Source organism: Amblyomma maculatum, chromosome 1, assembly GCF_055883805.1.
Source record: "Amblyomma maculatum isolate TAMU_Amacu chromosome 1, ASM5588380v1, whole genome shotgun sequence".
Classification (NCBI taxonomy): domain Eukaryota; kingdom Metazoa; phylum Arthropoda; class Arachnida; order Ixodida; family Ixodidae; genus Amblyomma; species Amblyomma maculatum.
The window spans coordinates 81,262,548-81,282,282 of record NC_139344.1 but is presented as its reverse complement, the minus strand read 5'-3'; the positions used below and the strand labels follow the sequence as shown (position 1 = coordinate 81,282,282).

Here is a 19,735-nt window from a genome sequence, read left to right as displayed (position 1 = left end):
AATTGGTTTCTCTCGCACGGGGCGCTGTGCCTTCTTCGTGTACACGCCGCTGTTACTAGCACTGTCTGCTCTACCCTTCTCCCTCGGCACACTGCACTGCGTCGCTACTCTCGCTAGCCGGACGCATTCTCCTTCGGCGTCTGCAGAACGCAAAGAGTTGAACGGGCTATTACCAGCGAGCCACTTTCTGAACAAGTTATCTGCGAGCGCAATCGGCGCGCGTGTAGCGAGCGCACTTATCGTGGGCCGCGATCATCACAGGGAGGAACGACTCGTCGGGCGTGGTGGTGTGTCTTTGACGCCTGCCGTGTGGGCTCTCTCTAGGCGGGGGTCACTTGTATCGAGCCCAACCATCTTCGGGACGGGCGTTTTGTTTTTGCCGGCTTCGTGACGCACCTGCGTGCGTGCGTACGTATGTATGTGCGCGTGCACGCCGCCGCAGCCGCTTTTTTTTTTCCCCGGTCTCGCGAGCCTCGCGCATGCGGGGAAGACAGCGCAATGCCCATTACTGATCGCCGTGCAGAGTGAGGAAGAGGCACCTCTTTCCCCCATCTTACACGTCAATTAAGCCGCCGATGCGCGCCCAGCCTCCTTCTCTTGTACCCCTCCGTCCTCTTTCCATCCTCCCCGTTAGTGCTGCGGCGTCTCGGCTGGCGATGAGCACAGAGCATTGCGCGCGTATCTTCGAGGCCCGGTAACGAACCACCACTCCGGATGCGCTGTGCCCGGCGTGGCTTTTTGTTCCGCGCGCCGTGTCCCGGATGAGGTCGCCTCTCTCACTGCTGCTGGTGGTGTTACCGAGCGCGGGAAGTTCCAGGTGTTCGATTTGCGACGTCGGTGTCGTGACCGACGATCACGCCGCTTACCTTACACGTTTATTTGTTGCCGCTGCGAGAAACCACCGCAGACTAAAAGCAACATTTGCTGCGTCTGCACTTTGGCGCTTGCTCCGGACACCGCGCTCTCCCGGAGGGATTACGCATGCGTTGCCGCTTACCGTTCGGAGGTGGAGGGAGAAGGTCGTGCCTGAGCGCCAACCTGCCTTCCTCTCAAATTGCCGTACGCATGTTATGGAGGCTTCGTTTCTCTTTTCATACATTTTGCTGAATGCACCACAGCATCGTCGTCCAGCTCACTACTTTTCCGTATGGCCCAGCAGCACGTACCACCGCTACGGCTTCACTCTGAAGTGCTTCCTTACTCTTTTTGACCCCGAATCCAGTCCTCTTTGTCGAAAGTTTCCATTAGTTCAGCGTTTTTGGGCACCATTTTCATGTCGAGATGATGATGGCACGTGTTTTATATCGGGAGTCGAGGATGTAGTTGTGTCACGCGTTGACGGCACGCGTTCACGGCAAACGAAAGGCGCACGAAGTTTGTGCTATGTCTCATGATGCCCGCACCACCAAATTTTATCGATAAAGCGCACCAAATTTTCCGATTGCTTCCGGATTTACCGAGCTGTTAGACTTAGCTAGTTCGCCTTGTATCGTTGCCATTGGAGACCAGACGCCAGAAAGCCCGAAAGGTTCAAATGAGGGTTCATAGTTCAGCCTGGATGCTTTTGGCCGATTTCGTCTTGTCTGACAAACGGTTTTAACCGGTAGTTTTGAGATAGTTTTGTACAATAAGAGCACTTTCTGATGAATAAAATAGCTTTGTTCGCTTTTATATATTTAAATTCTTTATTACGGTTTACCGTCGGGACGATGCAATCGACGAACGCAAGCAAGCCCGGCTCCGCTGCGTCGGGAAAACCCTTATTCTAAAACTCGCCGGTCGGCTCGCACGTTGCGCCGCGGCACTCTATTTTCTTGGGGGGCCCCAAGCCTTGGGTGGTCCTATTCCAAAATTCTCTAATGTCTCACTTTACTTGCTCCGCAGCACACCACTCCAGCGCTCTAGACAGCCGTGCTGACGACTGTATGTACACGATGCGCCGGTGAACCACGGTTAAGAAATAAAGTTCACTTCTGCGTATTCTGAGACAAGGAAACTAGGAACGCCCTGTGAACTGGGCATGCGATTTGAGCCAGTTTGCATTAAGATCCAGCTCGTAGGAAAGCGGTCCCAGTGCCGGTAGGCCGACCTTGTAAATCGCGCAATGTCTGTCTGCCGAGTTTATAGCTAGTAGAGAACAAGCAGTCAATTTGCGCTTCTCTTATGCTGGCCAACGGTGCATCTGGGAAGCTACAGTTCTTCTTCAATTCGCAATGAACACCGGCATGCCAGCCAGCCAGGTAAGCATCGGGCTTGTTGCTGGCAGTGGCGCGCGCCTAGGGGAGCCGTCCGGCTGCGCTTTTCAAGGCCATACGGTCCGTGCCCTCTGGGCAACGAGCGATAATTGCGGCCAGGTTACTGACTGGCTGCGGCCACGGAGCCAGTGGCCCCGCAGGCGGACGGCCTTCACTGGCCGCCGCGGACATCGACAGACAACCCCCTCCGGCCGCCGTTCGATCGGGACGCGTGAGAAATGGCTCGCCCCGGCTGCACAAAAGCGCCCTTATGCGCGTGTTTTAGACGCAACACTTCGAGGGCGACTTGCTGCGCCGGTGGTCACTTTCGTTTGTATACTGCGAACCTCAGCGGCTTTGTATTCGGATGTGTTGTAGTGGTGCTGTTTTGTGAGGCTGTTTATACATTACTGTACAGGGTTGGCCAAAACGGAAAAGCGTGCTTCGTTTACTTATGCCCGTACACCTCTGCTCCTCGTTCTCTGTAGTGCTAAACTGAATGCTTGCAAGCATAGAATTCATACCCTTGTAAGCAGTGTTCTGTTATAGACAAAGTGGGAGTTATCAGACCATCTGAAAAGTGTAGAGAGCACTGTCACGGCAGCGAACGGGAATCAACGAACGAATAAGCACTGGCCGTTCCAGATAGCACTCGTATACACACTCGCGCACAGTGGGCCAGTGACGTCAGAGGTAACCTGGCTCCGCGGGTGGCAGTGGAGACGAGCGATCGGAGTCGGGAAAGGGCCAAATGAAAGTCGGAGGAGCCAGCGTCTAATAATACCTCTAGGAGACGGCCCCCGCAATAGAAATGGTTAGTCACGCGCATCGGCGTAATGGCCCAACGGGCGCGCTCCGGCGGCGCAGAGCCGGCCTAGCGGAGCCGCCGCCAACCGGGCGGCCCGGGGGCCATAAAATTCATGGACGGTCCCCGACGCTTTTTCCTCCTCTCCTGGGCACCCCCCTTCTCTCTGCTTGGTTCGATACCGCCACCCGGCGGCTTTCGCATTCCGCCGTGCCTCATCTTGGCGGCCCGTTTCTTATCCCCTTGCGCGCGTGAATCGCATCGGTCCACGCGGTGGTGCTGTCGTGCTCGAGCTGCGAACCCACCGGCGGTCGATACCGCGCCACTGAGGGTGACGAAAAGAATAAATAAGAGTGCCACACGTGCGGCGACCGTTCCCGGTCGCTCGAAAATTTGTACATCGCCTAAGCTGCCTCCAGTCACTTGACGATGATGGCGACGATGGCCAATGCCGGCAGTTTGCTCTTTGGTGGCAGATAAAAACAAAACACGAATGTGCTCAGTTTCAGGAACCGTTGCTTCGGGCTGTGGGTACTCCGCTGCAGCTGTCAGCCGGCGTTGACGTTAACGGTGTATGTTGTCACCTTTGCATAGATGTCGGTTAAGCCTAAAGGGCTGTACCACCAGACACTTGCAAGGTTAATGTTGCGTGACGTTCGCCGGCAAAGTTTATTGTGAAAATTGTGGCCGCTTGTCGCTACAAATCTTGCGAGGTGGGTGGAGGTCGGCCCTGCAAGGGTCGACGCAGGCACGGAAAGATAGACCGAGGATGGGAAGGTGTCACCGTTTGGCCGCCGTTGTTGCTCATTACTGTGGTGATGTTAGACGACGCGTAGTGATGAATCGGTGCCCCACTCGATATAGTGTTGCTTTGAGATCTAACTAGCTCCTCGCCGAAGTCGTATATCTTCATCTCATTCGGCTGTTTGTGAATGGTTTCTGGTCGACACGAGCGCGAAGGGCTGGTCAGTCTTCCGCGCTCCTGGCGTTGTCTGGACTCATCGCCACGGCCTGTCGCTGGCCAACAGCCACAACTAAATGCATTCAAATAACGAGTGATCTTAGTGCAGACCCCCCCCCCCCCCCCCCATATTTTTTTCTTCTCGTTCTTGGGTGCATCGGCTGTCCATCTCGCACAATTAAACCCAAATAATGAAGTTTCACGAGAAGGCTATCGCATATAAGCTGCGCTGCTATGAAGGTACGTGGCCGGTGTGATCTCCTTAAGTACCGTACAAAATCGTGTATGCCTGTACAATTCGTTTTAATATTTATTCATTGGCTCCACGCTCGTTAATTTGCCGGCGATGTCTTATTGGGCTTGTAAAGCCTACAGCCAAGCGACAGCAGCGCCCAGAAATGCGCGCCTAGATTTGTGCGCACGCGGCACCTAAAAAGAAAAGCAAGTTCCGTCGACGCCCGTTGCGGTAGTCTCGCTTGCGTGCGCGTGTAAACCGAGCTCGCGTGGTCCCGATGCGCGCAAGCGGTTTTACAAAGGACAAGCGTCCACACAACGCGTCGTTATGCAAGCGCACGTGCACTGTTCTTATTGTGACTGTCAATTGACCCGGCCACGGACGCACGCACGTTTCTCCACGGCTCGTGGAAGAGAGCACGCCTGGTGCCGGCTAGTCCCACTGCCGTCGCGGACGGAAAAGAATCCCGGAGCTGCCGGTTGCGTCGTGAGGAGGAGGAGCAGAGAGGAGGAGGCGCGCTCCGCGAAGGAAACAGGGCGCGAGGCTTCGAAATAAGGTCATTACCATTCAGAAGCGGAGTGGGAAACGCGCCAGGCTTTCCCTTTGTCTCTTCTCTTTTTGGTGCGAAACCAGGCTCCCTTTTGTTCTTCTGTCGTCCGGCGCGGGCTTTGACGGCGCCTCCTGCCCGCCCCCACCCGCGTCGGCCTTCCTCCCAGCACTCAGCCCCCGCTAAGTCCCCGCGTGCGGTTGTCGCGTGCCACGTTCTCGGAAGTATCGATCCATCTCTGTTTTCAATATCGCCGGCTTCTCCTTGTCGGGCCCCGCGCGGCCCCATCGCCCTCACCCGAGGAAGAACGCGGTGCAGAGGTTAAGCTGTTCGTGCACAGAGGGCACTAGCGGGCTTGCGTCGACAATCGACCGCAGAAATGAAATGTGTCCTAAGGCGGACTGGACATTTGGAGGCAGCTCGCTCGGTAGGCGCTCGGCAACGAATCGTCCTCGAGTAGGGGTGAACGGCAGATGGAGCGCGGCACCTAGACAGTTGGGCAGGCGAATCAGTTACGTCAGTTACGCTGATGTTGCGGCTGGTGACGTTCACAGGTTGGTTGCCTGCGTGTCGCGGCAATCTAGTGATTACGGCTCACGAACGGAGTTCACCTTCTATGTTCGCTCACTCCTTGCACCGCCGCCTTTCGTGTTTCGTGCAATGAAAGCAGCAAACAGCATGCTATTTTACGTTACGTTTGTAAATGTATCTCATTGTATGATACGGTCATCAGCGTGACTGCACCCACTGCGGGGAAAAGACGTCTGTAATGACCGACGCATGTACGGTAGTTTTGTGGTATATTGTGCCGGCGTGGTATTGCGGTATATTGAGAGATCCGGGGACTTTCGCGAGGATGAATAGTCCCTCGCTAAAGAGACTTTTCGTGTCCAGTTTAGCTAAAAAAAATAAAAAGATATGCAGTGGCGTACACCAGTAAAGTAAGTAATTGTCGCCAGCATACTGTAAAAAATTAGGCGGTCTATTAGATGTCTCTTAAGAGGAGAATGGCGAAAGCCTGCCCTTCCTCTGTTATTTGCTTCTCGTCGTTTGCCTCTTGTCGGCGTTTGTGGCAGTGCTACATAGGTATAATTATAATTGGTTTACAGGAAAGGAAAGCGCAGTATCTGTCTCACTGTGAGTATGGACGGTACACCATCGCTCCTGCGTTCCTTGGCGCGCGCTAAGTGTGGGGTCGCAGATGGCAAGAACGCTAGACAAGAACACGTCTCGCGCACAGCTCTCGCGCACGGGATTTCGTTCCATGAGCCTATGAAGGCTTTCGCCTTAAAATAGCGTGGAAATGGCTGCCTCCAGGAGAACCTGCCTGGCATGCCCGTGTACTATGGCTGCGCTCCAAGGTCGCAGCCATACACGCTGCGCCATGAATCCCCAAACGCTGCTGTTAAAGACACGTCCGCCTTGGGTGCGCACGGGCAAAAAAAAAGAAAAAAAAAAGAAAAAAAAAAGCATATACTTAAAGCGAAGACCGCGCGTACGTTGCAAGGATCTACATTGCTCGAAGGACCCGTTTCGCTAGTGCCACGTGTTTGCTCGATTGTATGGAAATGCATCCTTGTTTCTCGAGCGCGCCGAATTGAATATCATTCAGCAGTTTGCCGGATAATGTCCGCGGTGCAGTTCAGTGTGTATTAAGCTATGTGTCCCCTTCTCTCTCTAGCGTTCCTTCCTCTTTTTCTGCGTTCCTCGGCGAATTTGACAGTATAGGAGCTGCGCATGCCTGCAGCAGAACACTTAGAGGAATGGACGCACACCGGGATGCGTTCCGTCTTATCCGAAGGCCCCTGGGTCGCTTAGCTGAGCCTGTCGCACCGTTCGCATTGGTACACAGAGAAAGAGGATGGCTCCGCTGTTTTGCATCCAGCCAGCGCGTGGTCCTGAGTGCATGCAGTCTGAGTCAGCGATTGGCGTTCCATCCATATCGTTCTCCATCGAACTCTCTCCGCAGCCGCTGAAGCTCCTCCTCAGTGGATGCATGTCGATCTTCGACGCTGTTCCGGTTCGGAAAGCAATTCCCGTCGCCAGGTCTCCCCCTTTCAGAAAAGCGCCGCTCTTTCTCCAAACTGCCTGTTTCGTTTATTTCTTTCTTTCTTTTTTTTTTTTTTTTTTCCTCTTGGCAATCGATGGCGGCTGCCGTTTTTGACGGAAACGTTGTAGCGCTCTCTACGCGATCTCCGTTTGTGGCAGGTTGCGAGTTCGATCTTAGGCATGGCGGTAGGTGTCGAGCGGTCCCAACTGCGAGTCTGGCAGATTAAGGCAAGGTTGCTAAACGCCTAGCTGCGTCGTCCAGCCTCAGAGGCCGTGTATGTAGTGGTACTGAACTCTTCATCCCGCGCAGGGTGGATTGGTCCCGTCTTTTCGAAGGAGTCGTGAAAGAAAAACGCGATGGACTTTAGTCAAACCTTAGGTCGATCATTCGAAAAATATTGTAAATGTTCTTAACGTATTAGATTCGAATAATTTCCAAGATACACTGCTTTATTCCTTCGAATAAATTGCACACGAGGATATTTCATTTGTTATGCCAATACTAGGACACCCGTAATAGACTGATTTTGCATTTCTTTTACGGCCGCCAAGGAAAGAAGAGATGAGAGCTAGTATTGTTGCTATTGCTTGTACGCTTTCTTCGATGCTGGGCGGCCATCAGCACCGAAGGGACGGTTGTTGCGTAGTGCGGAGTTGCGAGAGTGCAAGGCACGCGCTCGAAGCTCTTTGCAGTGCTGGCTGATTGACCCCCTAAAGTGCACGATCGATCAGTCATTTGCGGGATCCGGATAAAAAGAAAGGCGCGAGAGAAGGGATTGGCTGCACCGGGCGGGCTCATTCAGCGGGCAGCTCCTCTTATCCTCCTTTTCCACTGCCGTGCGCCGAACAAAGCAGAATCCGCCAGCGCGGCCAGATATTTCCTTGGCGGCTTTCTGCTGCGGCGCTATTCGTTCCTCTCGCGCCACCGAGCGCACACAAAGCCGACTGCGGTTGAAAACGTGCTCTGAAAGGACGAAAAAAAAAAAAAAGACGACCGATCGAATAGAAGCCGTAGCATTGCTCATATCCTTCCACAAAACAACGCGCTGTATGCGTGTGTGTCTGCATGCATGTGAGCCTGCGCGCGCCACTCACAAAAGGAGGGCTGGGCGAGCGGAGAAAGCAAATCCGAGATTTGGGAATTTCATTCCTCGAAATCAATAGCGGTATAAATCCGAAACGCGCTGGAATGACAGCTGCACGCGCAGTTTCCACCACCGCCTCCTGCTCCACGCGTTTGTGTGACGTCAGTACTGGAGATCCATTTATGGGCCGCCGCATACCATGGTGCGGGAGAGGTGGAGAGAGTAGGAGGAGGGTGTCCCTCCGTCTATCGGAAGAGCGCGCATCGAAATAGGATGGCGTGAGCGGCAGCGCCCGGCTGCTGGTCCCCACAGCTCCCGGAGCGCGATTTTCCTTCGCCCATGCGGGCTGCACCAATGACATGCGCTTGACTTGCAAATCAGCCGAGCCATTGCGCCTTCGCCTGCCGCCTTCATAACATCGTGCTCCACTGCGCGAACACACAGTCCCTCGTGCCCACTCGCTAGGCGTCTCGCTGGTCTCCAGCGTCGCGAATTCGGCCGCGCGTGATAGCTGCCGCGAAAGCAGCATACTTGAGACAGTGGTCTGCGGCTGCGCCAACATCTTTTCCGTTTACTCGAATCCAGGGAAAGTGGCGTGACAGCCCGCTGTTCGACGAAGCCGCATAACAACTTTAGAGCCCGCTGGCATCTTCCCGAATGGTGCGCTCTTTAGCAGGCATGCAGAGACGCGCTGCTGTGTCGTAGTCAAAATATGCGATGGGGAGCCTGGGACGCGCAACGAAACATCCCAGGTTCAAGTAAACATGCGCATGGAACATGGATACGAGCGCTCTCACTCTTACCCTTCCCCTGCACAACCCCGTTGCGGTGGTCCCTAAATTCTACTAGGAGACAGTTATAGGGCTGTGCCCTCCAATTCTTCATATTCCTTAATCCCCCCCCCCCCCCCTTCCTCCCCCTTGCCACCAAGAACCTCAAGTTCAGTGTCGATTTACAGTTGCGGCCCGGGTGGTATTTTCGTCGGCGTAGGCAGGCATGTCCCGAAAACGCTTGCACCACCAGAAGGCGTTTCTTGTCTCCAGCGAAGCTGCGCCGCTGTGCGCTTCGGATACACTATTACAGTGTGTGGCTCGGAGCGGGCCACCAGTGCGACCGAGGGGAAAGCCGAGCTCGCCGCTGGCTGGCCTCTCGGATCGATGCCCCGCGTGGGGTACGAGCCTTCGATAGGGTCGGAGCACCACCGCCGCCACCTCTTCCATTCTCGGAGGGTCCTGTGCGAGAGGGCGTTCTCTGAGCTGGAATTACGCGTGCCCCGCGCTGGGCGAGGAGAGCCTGCTGTTCGCGGTGCTCATTGGAGAGGGTTCTTTTTGCGCGACACCCATCGGCCTGAGCGGCGCTTGTTCGTAGGTCGGTGTCGGATCTTTGCAACGTTCAAGTCAAGGCCCGTGTTACCGGACAGTGCATAAGTAATGCTGTGCGCCTGCACTCCGGCTCGAAACGCTTACCAGATTGCTCCTCAGCACGATGGTGTAAAACGGGAAATTCAGCCGCTGTTCGTCTCAAACACTCTTCTGAACGGCCGGTGCGTGCAAGATGGCGTTGGCACAGCCATTTGTCGCTGCTCGCGCGCATGGCGAGATTATGGGCAGGTGCAGGGCCCGCCGGAGGTCATCCCAGCTACCAGTGCCAGGCGCTGGTGGCGGCAGCGATGTGCCCGTTCCCGGATCGATAGGGCAAAAAATCAATGGGCACCCAGCGGCGCGCTGACTCTGCGCCCTTTGCGCCCCCCCCCCCCCCCCCCCCCCCCCCCCCCTCTCACCGCCGTGTATCGACATTCATATCGATTCCGTCAAGACGAGGGCCAATAAGCGGCCATCGATCGCTGCTGCCCGGGTACCTCGCTGCTGCCAACTCATGCGGCCCTGCCGACCTTGGTGCGTCAAGACCTGTGTGCTCAGTCGCGACGGTGCCCGCCCCGCGGTGTCTTCTGCCGTTGCATTGCACGTGGCGCGTATAGTACCGCTGTTGCGAATGCACTGTCACAACCCAAAAGCGGCGATCCATTCGGAACCTTTCTACGCTCATGGGGTCAGGCTCCGGGATTTGTCGCGACTTCCCGATGAGGTCGCTATGCTCGCATATTTTTTTTTTTTTTTATTGTAATGAGTTAGCGTTTAACTCCCATAACAATTCCACGCCGACCCTGGCGAGTGGAATCACAAGCGCTCGTTTAGCGAAGGCGTTCGCCTTCTTGCATGTGCGCGGATTCGCGGTAATCAACGGTTCAAGGTGCCTTCCCCAGTCGCGGCTATTTCTCGTCTCCTCGCATACACACTGAAGCCGCAGAAGAGCGGTGTTTGCCCCAGGTGCCCATCCAGCCTCGCCGCTGTGCTCGCAAATGACCACGTTGTACTGATTCGCGGGCGCCTTTCGCATCTCTGCGGGGTCACAACCGCTGGGAGAGCAGCACTTCGGGGCGCGTAGCCATACGCCCCTTCTTTTTACCACGCACACACAACCGAAAGTTAAAAGCGCCTTGTACCCATCCACTTCTGCGTCGAAGAAAAGCCGCCATCACCTGCCCCCGTATCTGTCTCACGGGTCAAAAATCCTTGGAGATTCGTTCCCACGGCGTTTCCTTTCTCCGTCCCTTGTCCTCCTCTGCCCGAAGCGGCTGCTCCTCGCTACGCCCTCTCCCTTTGCATTCTCCGGCGCCGTCGAGCATCGCTTCCTCTTCTGCGGTGTGGAAGCTCTCTTCTCCCTGCTGAGCGCGCATCACGTGGTTTCGTCCAATGTAGCATATGCTCTCATTTCCCATTCTGCCTGGCGGTGCAGTCTTTTTTTTTTGTTTGTTTTTTTTTTCGCTTGTTTTTCTTCGTTTTATTTCAGCGGGGTATTTTATCCACGCACACCGGTGTTGACATTAACGTTTTTTTTTTCTTTTTTTTTTTTTCAGTCGAATTTACTTGAAACGCGCGCAGACCGTAGTATTGATCGGGGCATTTGTCTTCTGCATCTTTGTGCTTCTGGCGCCAGTCTGTTCGAGGTTTCAGTGTGGCGAAGAGCAGCGTTTTTGTTGAGCCAAGGTGTATGTACCTCTGCGCGCACGAATGCGTGCGAGCGTGTGTTTTGATTGTATGCGCCAGCAAGGACAGAGAGACGTGAAAGTTATGATGACGGTGCCTATTGTATGCTCCACGCCGCAGCCCCAGTCCCAAAGGCCGTCGTCATGATATTACCTCAAAACAATTTACGTTGACAGCTTTTGTGTCGCAACCGTTTTATTTCATCCCGAATTACTCTACACGCAACCGACTAGTCTGGTAGCAGATGTGTTTAACAGTCAAGCAGCTGCTGGGCGCGAGCAGAATTGTTAGACCCTGCCGTCATCGTATATGGCCGACCTTGACGTAGTCCAAATATGGAAAGCGGAATTGCGGGCGGGCGAGTTTTCTGCTTGGGCGATCGCTGCCAAAGCTACCAGCTGCGAAAGCGACTGAAGGAAGCGAATCGTCGGCGCGTTTGGCAGCTCGCTGGGCGCCCATTTCAAACCCTTCGAATAAGGTCTGTGCCGTTCGGTTTACCCTCGTGCACAGCGATCTGTTTTTGTTATCCAACCCTCCCCTGTTAGAATCGGCATCCACTTTTCCCGCCTCTTTCGAAGAATTGGCGATCATTGGAAAACGATGAGTTGCTTTAGTTTTTGTCTATTCGCCGAGGCTGTGTGTGTAGGAGCGGCAACGTTAGCGATTTTTTTTCTCTGAACTTTTTTTTTCTTCTAAACTATCCCGTGGAAGATTTTATTTTCTGTTGCTATGCAATTGCAGTAACTCTTCGTATATGCATTAGTAGTTCATCGTGGCTTGTTCCTTGTTGGTGGCAGCTAGAATTTCGTGCCTGCCAACACCCCTTTACAGCTACTAGTGAGAGAAAAAAAGAAGAAACTACTAGCGAGAGCAGCAATTTAGAGCTAAAAACCTCTTTACATCAGTGTTCGTTCTTCGCGGCTGTTTAGGAGTGCATCGCCAACCGTGGGCACCTATCCTATACTTCCGCAGAGCGTGCTCCACACACCTCTTAGTAAATATGAACCGCTACGGAAAAAAAAAAAAAAAAAAAAAGCCAACAACTTAAGGGCTTTCTAAGCATTTTCTTCAGGCATTAATGCGATGACAAATGTAGATGCATGATTCACCTGTTTCTCGAACGTTGTAGGACTTCCATTGGGTTAAATTGACGGATTATCACATACACCTTTTAATCCGTCTTAATTCCAAAATTTTGAGTAGCTTGATGGATTTTACTATTACGACCACATCAACCTTCCCGCTAATTCGTCTTAGTCCACCAAATTTTCGACCCACTTCTTGGGGTGTTGGCCCATTTTCGAATTTGGCCGTATAAAGTGATCGGTTCTGATGTCATGGCAGCGGTGACATCTAAACTTACGGCCAGTAAGGAAATCGCCTCACACTGAACGCTAGGTTACCCCCTCGATGGCAGCTTAAATGCTATCGCATTGATACGAGCAATGAAAGAAAGACTGAAATAAAACGCAACGGTCGGAGGAAGCAAAGACCTGGGCAATAAGAGAGAGCCAAGTTTCGGTGACTGCGGGTTATTTTGGCCGGTTTGGCCGCCTTCTGCGGGCTCGCTCATAAACAACGGCACGTCGAGGAGACGATCATCGCACAGCCATTCTTCGGCCCTCCTTTCCCGGCGGACTGCGTGTAGCGCGCCTGTCTTGCTCATTTTTAATGGGCGCTCCGCTCCGGCTTGTGTCGACTGGGGCGTCGGGGAAAGGCGGGATAAAGTGCCTGTGTGGAGGGGAGCAGACGCGGTGCCGTCGGCGGCTGCCCTAGAAGAGTGAAAGCGAGCGGTGGCGGCGGCGGCGAAGAAAAAGAAAAAAAAAAAAAAAAATAACGCGAGCCGCGCTTCGCCTGGGGCGCCTCAGCCGGGAAACACCTCCACGCGGTCTGTCGGGCTTGTCGTCTGACGTCAAAATGACGTCACTCACCGGGAGTGCACCCCGCTGTCTGAGAGACTCAGAGGAAAGAAGAGAATTGCTGTCAGCGAAAGGGCGAAAGAAATGAGAGCTGCATCTTCGACAGGAAAGAGAAGCCTCTTTTTGTCTCGTACAAGATGTAAGCACGCTGCGGCAATTGGGTCGAATGAATGGTTGCCGCGCATTGCTTAACCCCCACGTGACCGCATTCCTTGCCGACGTGTGCCCCTGGTCGCATCCCCCCTTTTACCAGCCAATAGTAGTAGTTAGGTGAATAACACACACACACACACACACACACACACACACACACACACACACACACACACACACACACACACACACACACACACACACACACACACACACACACACACACACACACACACACACACACACACACACACACACACACACACACACACACACACACACACACACACACACACACACGATAATTTTGAAGTATTGTACGGCTCTCCTGTACGAACAGCTCACGCAAACTGTGAATACTCGCACTTGTTTGTTGCTCGCTATAGCACGAACTCTGAAGAAGTACCTATTTACAGTTATAACGCTCCCATATTGTAACGCAGTTATATTCTGTGCCCCTAAAGAAAAATGCCCAGTTTCGTTAAAGTTTTTGAGTCCAATTCAATGCGCACGCAGATTTGAGTGCTTTTTTTTTAAAAAAAAAGATGTGCGTTAGAATCGTGCACATACTACATCAAAAAAAAAAAAAAAGAACATCCGGGCTAATGCTATTGACGTTACGGAAACACGAGTTCTTTGCTGCTAGAATCACAGCTGACAGTCTCGCATGTAGTCTTACGCTACAGCTTCCACAACTACCTTCTAGATGGCGGCACTGATCAACGCATTCTAGCCGTTTCCGTTCCGCCCCTATCGTCTGCTACGCCGCTCGGCTCCGGGCTGCTTGAGAAATGACCACCTTGTATCGATCATTAGTTTTACGCAAGAGCCTATAACGCTCGTTTGGTTAACAGCAGAATTGTATTTGGAAAAAGAAGAGCAACGCAACAAGACTCCTGATTTTTTTTTTCCCCCTGCTTGCTTTTTCAAGGGAATTTTGGCTTAGTTACTCCACGCCCCCCTGTGTTTCGTTGCCTTCCGTCGTGGCCGCTTATTTCAGTACTCGCAAGGCTGGATGCAGACATCATGTTTATACATGCATGTGAATGTGTACAAATAACGCAGCGGGCGTTCCGAAGGTACTTGTTTGTAGACTCTGTGGCAGGTTCCTCGCACGTGCTCCTTGGCGCGCTGCCAGTTGTTCCCGATACTCCGTTCGTTTGGTTGGCGTTCGTAGGTTTGTAACCGCCTCCCCACGGAACGAACGCATCGCCATCTTCGTGTCGTGTTCTTGAAAACTTCCTTCACTTCCTCCCTGCATTTTCAGTTGCGTTCATAATCGCCGCCGCCTACGGTACTGTCCATCGGACAGAAACCGGCGTGGTGCCTTTCATGAACGGAGCCAGGAAAATTATTAAAAAAAAAAAAAAAAAAAACGCGCGTGTGATTTGAACAGTTCACATGCTGCATAAGGGACGGCCGTCAGCAGCTGGCGCACGCTAGAAGAGGGCGGCGGGCGCGCTCACACCCAAGCGTGCAGTTGTGGGCAGGCACGGCATGAAGATCTGGTTCCCCGAATTTCTGATCGATATTCCTTCCTCTCATGGAATACACCGGCAGGGGAAATGCGGAGAGGAGGAATAACTTGACCCTCTCTCCACTCGCCTCCTGACCTTCCGGCTCAGGCATCCCCTCCCGCCGGTATCTTCCTCCTGCCTCGCAGCGGGCGCGAACACTTTCGGGAACCTCATTTCCGCTTCCGTTTCTTACGCCACATTTCCGCCATCTTGTCTTTTTTTGAAGCTCGATAAGCAGGCTAGCGGGCGCCCCGGGGCGGCTCTGTCGCCGGCCCCCTTTCACATTCCTCCCTCAATTCTGATGCGTCAGTGTTTCCGTTCGCCGTCGTATTGATTTTCTTTAACGCAAGGGCATTTTTTCTGGTGCCAGCTGTGGTGCGCTGAAAGCTAAGCACGCAGCACTTGAGTTGTCGTCCCAGTCGTCAGAAGTGCACAGTCCTGTTTCTCAGCGGTGCACTGAGGCTCCCTAGGACCGCAGCAAGTTCTAAGCTCTGGAGGTGTGAAGGCACCTCACCCTTGAGAGGTGATGGTGCAGAATGGACGTCCTCGGGTAGAGCTGAAACATTGCGATAGTGATAATAAAGTGAAGGTGCACTAACGAATTACAAAGGGACAGCACAAGACACTAGTGCAAACTAGCAACTGCACTTAATTTTCATTTTAACCAACGTAAATGAGGATGGGGTGAAAACCGAGCAAACAAAAGTGAAACCAAAAGATTGAAACAGCAAGCATATGACAGGTGTCATATCATCCTCTCTTTCTGTTCCTATAGAAACATTTTTTTCTTTCGCAGTTGCAGTGACTGCGAAAGAAAAAAAAAAGTAATGTAATGCTTCAGAGCAACATATGGGACTTACGTAGCCGTTGTTCTGTGCCACTGAAGTCGCTGCCCTATTTCTTACTGGTGACACTGTTGTTATACCTACTCTATACGTGTACTCGCTGTACCTGACCATGTGCGGCGGGCGAAGAACGTTCGTTCGTTTCGAGTTGAGAACTAATCGCAGCCCACACAGGGGCCAAGCGGGATCGGAAGTGTTCGAACCAGGCGACTGGCTTTGATTGCGACCGTCCACAGGGCGGTGCATGTTTGGGTATAAATGCCCCGTGACGCGTCTTTTACAAGTGGCATCATGGAACGCCGCCTTATTTGCGTGTACTTTCCGCGTGTTGAGGGGCGAACTGGAATTGTTGAAAAGTCTCTGAGTGCCGAAAGCAAACCGTGTCACACTTTGCGTTGAAGTCTTTCTTAGTCGAAAGGCTTGAGTTCTTTAATGCCCACACAAACCTCTAGTTGGCAGCCCGTGCAGTCGTCCAGGTGTATGCTAACGAGCGCAATTGCTCTCTTAATTCCTCCCTGACTGAATGTGCTCTAGTGGTCAGAGCGCTTGACTGTTGAACCCAGTGACGCGGAGTCAAATCGTGGCCGCGGCGGCCGCTTTTCGATTGAGACTAATAGCAAGGCGCCCCCGTGTGCTATGTGATGTCAATGAACGCTAAAGAACCCTAGGTGGTCGAAAGCGTCCATCATAGCCTGAGTCTGTTTGGCACGTTTAACCGTATAAACCTATCTATGAAATGTGCTCTACGTTCGAATTTTCTCCTAAATGCATTGTACTAGCCTGTACAACCAGCCGGGTGAGCAGCTCTAGAAAAAAAAAAAAAAAAGAAACTACTAACAATAACAAAGGAAAGCCTACTGGTCCTGTAGAAGTGGCCTAGGCAGAAATATTTCGAGGAACATTGTGACTTCGTTAGCAACGCCATATGCGTCCGTCATTTACGGTAAGCCGGCCACACTTTTGTATGCGCGCTCCTGTGAGGGAATGAAGCAGAATATAAGCAGAAACAACACCTGCACGCTGGGCAAAGGACGACAGAATGAGAGGCTATGCGGGCGGCGACCTCTGCTTGAATGGGTGGAAGCTCTTGCCCATAAGGTGTGTTCTCTAGTCACGCTGAGCGTGGCCAGTTTACAGGTACATCGAGCTACGTGTTTCCTTGCAAAAAATTGTGGGACGAAGTACGAGTTGGGGGCACAAGCATGTGCTCTAACTGTTTTTCAAGTTCTTTCGTGAAATCCTTTCGCGGGCGTATTTTTGGATTTGCACCCATTCCAGAGTTTGCGACTAAAACGTCTTATAGCTACTCGCTTGAAGCATTGCTTCCAAAGTCGTTTTAGAGCGTACTCGCGCTGCATATTGTACGAACGCAGCAAACTACCGCTAGTAAGCAAAAGACGTGCAGCCTTCGTCGGGCCGGAGAGAGTGAACGCTACGAGCCGCGGGCGAGGGTGACGGCACTCCATGCATTGACGGGGTGGTGGCGCCATCTCGAAACGCTTTGGTAAGGCGCTGCGGGGGCCGCTTGCTGTACCCGCGCGCCCGAGGGGCCGTTTTATTTTTTCCCCGTTAGCGAGATTTCCTCGTACCGCTCATTCCATATCCGATCGATCGGAGGGTATCGCGGTAGTATGCAAGGATGTCCTTTCCGAAGCTCTCGAGTAGCGCGACACTATGCGACAAGTATGCGGCTTGTTTTTCTCCCTCCAATGCCCGCCGAGTGCGAAGCTTGTCACGCTGAGTCATGTTCCACGCGAAGTTACTAATATTGTTTTTCCTTTTCTCTGCAGGAGCGCTATGAGAAGATGATGCATCAGATGCATGAAAGGCGCCGGGGCACACCAGATGAAAATAAAAATATGCAACAGGTGAGCTCTTAGTCAAATTCATTCACACGTGTTTGCCGTGAGCACGCCGCTTGCACGCGTCAGAAATGAGCATGAACTAGCATGAATGCATTTACTAAACAAGAGAAACGCATGAGGATCGTCTTGCTGCTTGGGCTCAACGTGTGCGACGTAGTGCTGTGTAGTAACAAGCGGCGGCGATCTGCTCCGTTGAGGGGAGGCGCGAAGCCACGCCGAGAGCGCTATGTAATAGGTGTCGTCGGTGGGCGGCAGTGCTCGGGCTACATTGTGCACGCGTTTCTTGTCGGTGCAACGCGATATTGGGGATAATTCTAACGTATCAGTACTAAAATGCGCGCTGAGTCTAACAAATGTTAGGGAGAAACCAAAAAGAAAAAGCGCGTCGTGGAGGCGGCTCTCTTTCCCCTATCGGCGTGGTTGCTAGGGTAACGGGCGCTTTTCCGATTGTTCCCGCCTTCATCCACTCGTGCTCCCTCCTCCTTCCGAGCCTGCGTTACAACGGCCATTTTCAATATTTTCGATCCGTGCGGCCGATGGCGTCTTCCTCGTGTCGCCTGCTGCTGCGTCGATCGGCGGCCAGCCCCGTCGTTGCGCGCCCGTGCGGACCGGCTTCCGCAATGTCGTCGCGCTGCTGCAGATTGTTGCGAGGTGGCACGTGAGTCAAGCGCGGCTGCGGGGCGTCCTCGCCCCTCGCGAGGCCTCCCGCGAATTCCGGTCTGCTGCCGCGCATGGGAGACCGTCGGCCATCAGTGCTACCGCACCGCCAGCAGGCCCAGGGCTGAGGGTGGCGCACCTTTTGAGGGTCGTATGCGCCGCGAATCCGCGTTGCCCTTGCCGTGTGGGCCTCGGAGCGCGCGTCGTTGCAGCGCTCTCCAGCAACGTGCTGCCGCCGCCCGCAGGTAGCGAGCGCCATTTGCGGAAGCGGGGTTGCCGGAAAAGACGGAATGGCGTCGTCCCCCGGCGGCAGAAATAATCTCAACGGGAGGACGCTGAACGGCTCCACGACGCCGTACCTCCCGCAGGGAGTGCCGGAACATCTCGGGCACCCAGGGGTGAGTCTCTGAGCGACCAGGGCCTTTGGATGGCGCTCGCCGCCGCGTGGGGCGCCAAACATATGGGAGGGGCTCTTTGAGGTCAGTCGCGTCCTTCCGAGTAGGGCCCTCGCCCTCCTTGCGCTTTTTAACAACTCTCCTCCCTTCTTCATGGGTTGTTTCTGCTGCACGTAGTACTGTGTCAGTAGTGGCAAGTGGAGCCGTAATCTAAAATGTCTTCACCGAAGACTGTTTAAGTTACGGCTTCACAGCGAGCATTGTAGGTTTGCGCCAGTATTTTTTTCTTCCCTCTTGCCATTTGCTTGTGTGTGGACATGTTCATAATTTGAAAACTTAAGTCATTAGTTGTAGTTGCTCTTGCTGGTTAACAACTGCTGCCTGTGCGCAACGCTTTCTGTTTAACGGTGGGCATGAAGCTAACCATGCTTAATTAACCGTTTTTTTTTCCCCCGATGCCTAACCCATACTTATTGAGCGTTTTGGCGAGAAGAAAGTTAAGTATTTGTCAGTTGCTGCATTCGTGCCGTTGCCGCTTGGCTGCGTGTGACATTACTAGCTTGTTGTACTTTGTGGCTGAACAGAACTTTCAAAATTGCCGTAACATTCCAATTTTTAGCACTTGCAGAATTTCTCATTTCGCCTCAGGTCGTGGTAAAGTTCATGGGTAATACTTAAAAGTAGGGAATTGGACATGTTGGCATTGCTTTGCTGAACTGACCCGGCGAGGCGTGCCACATGTTTTCCCCTGGTTTCTTGACATTTGAAAGAGGCACACATGTAAATACACGGGTGACTCTTAGAATCTTTGAGTGTAGCGTTTTCACGTAGTAGTACACGGACGTCGACGTTCTTACTGGCGTTGGCAATGGCTATTGTGACCTCCATTCTTTACGATCGCTGTTATGCAGCAGTTCATACGCTTGTGCACTTCTCGCTTAAGGCAGCAATTACAAATTTTTCGGTTATTTATTCAAAACGCGTGGAACACACATCTGCTCGTGCTCAGCCGCAAGCATTAGAAGCTTGCTGGAGCAGAAGCGAAGTTACGTGCATTTCGCGTTTTGGGGAGTTTACGATTCGATAATCCTGTGGCGAGTTTTCTGGGATTAACCTCACGTCATCAGTCTAACATCACTGCCGTTTAAGCTAATTGCGTACTTTTTCGTGGTACCAAACTTTGGTTTTACGCGTTCATGTCTCTTCCCAGCGTGACCTTAGGTGGCCCGCTTGTACTTTTTTGTAAACACGCAATCAACGTGGAAGTCCTGTTGGGCGGTGCTTGAGTTGACTGCTGTCGAAGGTGGCGCATGGGAACAGTCCTTACCATGGGGGTAAAGCAGAGACTTATAGTGAGCTAGATAGCTGAGACCGAAAAGCACTTCCCACAAGTAGTGCCGCCATCATTAAACTCATCACCG

The 19,735-nt window shown here is 53.0% G+C and overlaps 1 protein-coding gene across 6 annotated transcripts in view; it reads left to right on the top strand.

Annotated features, from left to right (window-relative positions):
* Tet (Ten-Eleven Translocation (TET) family protein) overlaps positions 1-19,735 on the top strand; it is a 213,772-nt gene that overhangs the window by 114,705 nt on the left and 79,332 nt on the right. For 3 of the 6 annotated variants that reach the window (XM_084588460.1, XM_084588457.1, XM_084588458.1), the window contains exons 3-4: positions 17,188-17,265; positions 18,165-18,317. In XM_084588460.1, coding sequence (XP_084444586.1) covers positions 17,188-17,265; positions 18,165-18,317 — 231 coding nt within the window. Of the gene's footprint in view, positions 1-16,913; positions 17,081-17,187; positions 17,266-18,164; positions 18,318-19,735 lie in introns of those variants that run through there. The other 3 variants (XM_084588462.1, XM_084588463.1, XM_084588461.1) reach the window with 3 other exon arrangements.